General features: G+C 40.1%; 1 protein-coding gene across 1 annotated transcript in view; it reads right to left on the reverse strand.

Moving 5' to 3' along the window:
• Positions 1-1,089: 1,089 nt before the first annotated feature.
• KIF26A (kinesin family member 26A) overlaps positions 1,090-6,539 on the reverse strand; it is a 97,872-nt gene continuing 92,422 nt past the window's right edge. Inside the window, exons 13-17 of the mRNA XM_010008162.1 lie at positions 6,427-6,533; positions 2,841-3,031; positions 2,365-2,385; positions 1,802-1,952; positions 1,090-1,265 (exon numbers count right to left, since the gene is read on the reverse strand). Coding sequence (XP_010006464.1) covers positions 1,090-1,265; positions 1,802-1,952; positions 2,365-2,385; positions 2,841-3,031; positions 6,427-6,533 — 646 coding nt within the window. The remainder of the gene's footprint in view (positions 1,266-1,801; positions 1,953-2,364; positions 2,386-2,840; positions 3,032-6,426; positions 6,534-6,539) is intronic.

The following is a 6,539-nucleotide window of genomic DNA, read 5'->3' on the forward strand; positions in this document are numbered from 1 at the left end:
TCAAAAAAGCACAAATCTCATGCAGCATGTATAAACTTGATCCTGAGGGTTTGCCTTCCTTAGAAAAACTGTAAAAAGATATACTATTTATCTTAAAAGTTCAAAATGCAAATGCTATCTTCATAGTCAAAACTATATAAAAATATGGACCTAACTTAACATTTACAAAAACTTTTTGTTCCTTTTTTTCTGTTTGTTTTATGGTTTCGGTATTAAACATAACTCTCAATTCCTGCAGTCAAGAGAGGAAAAAAGAAAACAAAAACAAAAAAAAAAGCACAGTGTCCTTTTTGTAGACTTTCCTCACATATAAGTTTATGACTCCAAAAAGACCAGGTCTAGTGGTAAGTGAGGTTAGTAACCAAGTAGTTAAGCCGTTAATATATATCTCTATATGTATATATAAAATGGAAAACAAACATTTATTTTGATCTGAAAAAGTAATAATACAAAACCTGAAGGTAAAACAATCATCTCAAAATGCCATAATACACCTTTTCAATAGATAAATGTTCATAAAAATATCTTGAACCCTAACCAAGAAAACAATTATAATACAATTTTTATTCTGCTACATAAGACAGCTTTTCTATGAAACAAGAAGGCAAGTTCAGGTATGAAAACATAATTTACTTATTGCTTTTGCTACAATGTTGTTTGTTTTTTACATATAGTCATAAATACACTATACAGTATAAAATATTTCATACGAATACATTTTGTGGTCTGCTTAGGTTTGCTGGCTTTAATTCTAGCACCAAATACCAAAATGAAAATCAAATTAACTTTAAAGGCACTTCCATTGTGGGATTGTTTGTTAATTAACATCTTGGTTTGTCCTAAATTTCTTTGCTTGCTACTCTGGTAGAAGCAATGCTTGATCCTACTTTTATCTTTGTACAGTTCAGGTCACGTTGAGGCACCAAATGATTTATGAACATTCCCATCCCTCAGCTGTTTCTTTCTTTTACAACATTCATTGATGCTTTTTAGTCTTCACCGCTTCACTTCCCAGCTACTCAATCTCTTTACTTCTCCATGTCAGACAATTCAGCTTCACTTCCTTCAGTCCCTTGGAAAAACCTCTCTTCAAACTTCCACTTCCCTTACTCCATCTTGTGCATCTGTTATTCCAATATCAAAACATGTCACTATCATGATATGTGACTTGCACAAATTAACACACTGCTCCAGTTCCTCTGTCACTTGTTCCAGTGCCTCCAGGTACTCCTGTGACTCTTTATCAAGATCAGGATCCACTTCAACTGTCAGGTAAAAAAAAATTAGTAAGTAAGAGAAACAGCTCATGGCAAAGCATTATTCTATCACAAGAGTGTGTGTACACACATAGCACAATTTTATTTCTCTTGAATTTTTTTCACTTTGTTCAGCAGATGCACAAACTCCCTTGAGGCTCCAGTTAAGCACAGCACTCAGTCTGTGAACAAACCTCATGCCTCAGTTTCCCAGCTATAGAATGGATAGGGAATTTTTTTTCCCTGGTCATTGGAAAGAACAAAAATAGTTATACAAATGCTTCATATTAACAAGCATCACAGTGAATCTCTGCATTATTTTGACATTCTCTTCTGGTTGGTTTGGAGGGGGTTTTGCGTTCATTTCCTGTACTACTCAGCACTAAAAAATTCCCTACCACAGAAATACAAATGGGTGTCACAGAGTATTTCAGGACTCAGTTCAGCAAAATATCTTAGCAAGTGCTTAACTTTTTCAGTGGACTGCTCACATGCTAAGTATTTGCTACATGCTGGTCATACTGCTGTTTTTGCAAAGTACTTACAGTCTTCTTTCCACTTATTTGGATCCATCATCAATCTGCATTTAGTCTCTTCCAACTCTTCCTTCAAAAATTCATGCTTCGCCTTCACTTCTCTGATGCGCTGCTGGCGCCTTTCTAGTATCTTCAGCTTGGTATGGAAATACATCAGACCCTTTTAAGACACAGAGAGACCGTTTCATGAATTTGCCTGTTATGAGCTGACTTCCAACAGTTTGACACAAATTGTTTGCAGCTCATTACTTGGAAGAGTTAGCAGGTAGGTTGTTTGCTTGGTTGTGAGGTTGGTGGGGGGTTTTGTTGGGTTGTTTGGTTTGTTGTTTTTTTTCAAGTGTATATTAATGGATTCTAATCTAGAGGAACAGCATGCTAACTCACTTGAGCATTCTTTGCACTCCTCTGAAATAGCAAACATTTCCAATACGTTCCAAAATTACTACTGCTTGTAAAGCTGCTTTGTTTTTTTTTCCCAGCAGTGCAAATTATAAACACAGGCTAATAATAATGTGAGACTTATATTCAATCCTAAAGCATATTGATTCTTATTTTCTTAAAAGCATTCCTACCTTCTCAACATCCTGGAAAGGCTATTATGAAAGAAATGGGAAAAAGGCATCAGAAAGAATATAGAATTCTGATCTCCAAAATAGAATTACTTGGAAGTGTTTTCCAATTACAAGTAAATTAAACTCAGTGCATTCCTGATTTAATAGAATTCTGTCATTAACATAAAGAGTTAATGACCCTATAGTTGAGGGAGGCTGTAAGGTTTCATCAACCAGGCTAAGATTATAAAGTCTTCTCATAATGTATTCATTGGTAACTTCCATTTACACCAGTCATATTAGACACAATTAATTTTAGACAGTCATAATTTTCACTTTCTGTGCCAAGCATACCCCAACATATGAATTGTAAAATTAATAATTATAGTGCTTTAATTGCAATCAATTTCCTGAACACCATTCCAGCATTCAAGCAAGGATTCTGCCTGTATACAGTAATTTAAGTTGTCTGCAGTTGTTGTAATATATGTGCTGACCTCAGTCTCCTCTTGTCTGTGTCGCTGTAATCGTTCCACATCATCTATCTCATAAACTTTAATTTCAAATGGCTCTTTCAAAGTGCCTGGCAAAGGTGGTAGATCAACCCATTGGCCAGTGACGCTGGGTTTTCTTCCTAGGGAGGCAGTATCTGGCAATGGAGCAGGAATCAGTCTACGACGCTGGAGACCTAAAATGCAAAAGACAAGTCTTCCTCACTCTCTAGGAGACTATCAGACTGCAGAACATACTGCAGTCAAAGAATTAAAGAAAGATCTAGATTCTCAGGATAGTTAGGAAGAAATTCTTTAATTGATGTTTTCCTTTTCATATAATGCCCTCAGGCTGCTAATCGAGTTACCGCCTTGACAAAGTATGTTCCACTTGGTTCAGGGATGGGAGTAACAGTAGTTCCTCGCCCAAAGAAGATGTCTGAACATCAGTTCTTTATTCTCTCCTTGTAAAAATACTTTGCCTGGATTAATTTCTCTTTGGTGAGCTACAGAGTTATTCATTAACTTGCAACGGATATGAGATAACGAGTAATTTCCAACCAATACTGATAATGGCAGAAGACTCTGGAAATCTCCTGCTCCATCTGTTAAAGCCAAGCAAGGCTATCTAAGATCCCTCTCATTGTGTTACCTCTTTGCGAAGAGCAAACAGTTCCCTCCAGAACTACTACCAATGCTTTAAGGTGCTAAATACTAGCAGTTTTCAATTACTTCATGGGACTAAGAGGCATTCAGAAAGTAGCAACCAACCAAGCTGCAACTTAAGACACCTCTAATGTTGAAGGCCTGTCACCACCCATTTGCACCATTACTCAGAAGGTCAGAGCACAACAAACCTCACCAATTCCCCATCAGGAGGGCTCCCAGATTTACTAACAAACAGCACTCTACCACCTTGATGCATCTGCTAGGGCTCAAGTTTCATGAGGCAGGGAATGACTTATGTCCTTCAAAAATGATAGCACTTTTGTATACAACAGTCAGCACTTTCTTGTCCAGCATTTTTTTGTGATTAGAAGTCTCTCTTAAATCCCTAAAAGGCTGACCTTTACACTACATGTGTCAAGGGTGAGTACATGCATAGAGCTGGTCAGGCAATGATAACAAGGCTGCAGACAAAGCCCTGGTAAATAGGAGGGCTGAAGGCCACCGGAAACAAGCTGAAATGTCACATGGTAGCAGTTAAGTATAAGCAGTTTTGGGTGACTGATGACAATAAATTTAGTGCCTAATTTATTTTTCTTATTGAAAACCAACTCAGAGGAAGGAGTCGAATTTCTTCTGGTCTTCTAGCAAAAGGGAGCACATCAAACAGATGAGACAGGGCTGCTCAGAGGATTGCCAAAATAACTTCAGGGCTGAGACCTCTACAGGAGACTTAAGTGCAAGGTAAAGCTGTCAGATAAACCACAAACTTCCACATGAAGTGGAGGCAAAATCCCAGCAGGTACCCCCAACCTCTTTTATTTTTTTTTAAGATAAACATCCCTAATTCTCAGTTGCATCCTTGCTCATTTCTAAGTAACATGAACAATCACAACAGGAATGTTTTAGAAAGGGGAAGACTTGATTCTACTTCTACAACATCTATCCATCATTCTCACAACTCCAGCTTATTTACCCCGCATCACCACTATAGCCCTGCCTACTGAAATCACACTCTGTAACTGTTCCTCTGACCCCTTCGATGAAAGCAGGATCCCTCTGAAGACACCAAACAGACGCAGTCCAATAAATACACTAAGCAGACAAACTTCATATCCTTCCACTGCATCAGCCAAGGCCAACGTCATTCCTCCAAGGATGAAGTCAAAGGATAACGGGATGAGGTTTCCAGTGAAATATTTGGGACTAGGATCTGTCCTAAAATACACAGACTGGATGACTCCAGCAAAGTTTGGAGTAACATAAATTACTCCACAAATCTCCAACATTTTGCAAAGATTACAGAAGACATTAGGCCAATTAGGTCTGCATCAAACATTTCTTGTAAGAAATATTTAATTAACCTACCTGAAAACCTCATTTAATGCATAAAACACCTTATTGTCTCAAAGTCTACAGAACTCTAAAAAAGTCATACATAAATTGCTGATAATTGGAAAAAAAAAAAATTGTCATTTTTAAAGACAAATACAAACGCATCATTGGGTAATGCTTTCTGAATATATGTGCAACTTATACAGCTGTTAATATTGATTTGTAGGAAAGGTTTAAAAGGTTGATATGCCATGGAGAGACAACTGCAGCAAATGTTGCAGTAAGCTTCCAGAATGATTTACCACCTGCTGAAGTCACTCAGTTGCTTTGACCAGAAAGCACCATGAGATCTGTATTACTTTAACTCTTTTGGTTTTACTGCCAGAATTGAGCATTTTGGGTGCCTACAGGAACTGCAATCATCACCACTTTCCAACCAAAAGCTCAGATTCAGCACGTTACTGATATTCCTATGATACTTCCAATAGTCAGTATGCTTAGGTTGCTGGATGAGGCTGCTGGTCATTAGCTACATGGCAACGATTGCCAATTCTTCACAATATTCTTTACAAAGCTACAGGACTTCAACCTAGATCAGTAAAAATTAATGCTGTAACAGCAGCCACATGAGCCTGATTTTGAAGCTGGCTACAACCAATAGCACTTAACATGAGCACCACCTGAGAAAGCAATAAGGAAAGGCACTGGAGAGCAGGAAAGGGGACCTGGATCTCATACACCCACTTCTGCATGGCATGGACATGTCTGCCTTGACACAGTATGTGAGCCAGAGCTGCCTCTTCTAAGTGACTCCCAGAGACATTTTCCTATTGCTTACAGTATCCACCTGAACACACTAAGATTGCTTTATAAAAACATTATTACAGTGTAACACAATAATTTTGCAGTTAGCTGGCACTACCTTAGGAGTCACTGCATCTGACATACACACTCTTCTGCTCTAAGCCTAAGTCTAACCTTTGGGTAATATAATGCACATTCAGCAATCCTCATTAATTCACAAATGCTCTTCTCCCCTCCAGGCCCATTCCCTTGTTTCCAAACAACTGCCCCAGCCCATCTCACCAAAATTCCTTCACAGATGCCTGACAGCAGAGCTCCTCTCCTCATCTGTCTTCCCTGACACTCACCTGATCCTCACAAAAACTCATCAGCACCCACCCAACGCCCTCACTCTTCCCAACCCACCCTTAACGCTCTCCTGTTTGGGGCCACCCTGGGTGTCATGCTCGCTGCCCACTCTGCTGAGGGAGGAAGGACATCCCCCCGCCTGCCCGCAGCCACCTGCTGCCTCCTTCCTCGCAGTGAGGCTGTGGTGCCCCAGGGGGCCCAGCGCCCCTCCTGCCCTCACGACCACAGCACCTGTGTCACACCTGCAGCTTTGAAGTGAAATAAATGACAAGTAGCTGCTGTCACCGCAATACACATTCACACACAAGCGCAGGCAGGCAGTCCCGCTCCCTGCTTTCAGCTCTCCCTCTCTGTCAGAGACATCACTAAACCCCCCCAATCCTCACGGACACAGTGGAGCACCAGTGGACACTTGGCCACCTTTGCCTTCATTTTGTACCTGTTGATCGTTTCTTGGGGGACTTGAGGCTCCTCATGCGGCCTGGCGATGACATCCCACTTTCACTCATGGAGTCGTGTGCCGAGGAGGCGCTGCCGGTGGCCTCGCTGTCC

The sequence above is a fragment of the Chaetura pelagica genome, unplaced genomic scaffold, assembly GCF_000747805.2.
Source record: "Chaetura pelagica isolate M959 unplaced genomic scaffold, ChaPel_1.0 scaffold242, whole genome shotgun sequence".
Classification (NCBI taxonomy): Eukaryota; Metazoa; Chordata; class Aves; order Apodiformes; family Apodidae; genus Chaetura; species Chaetura pelagica.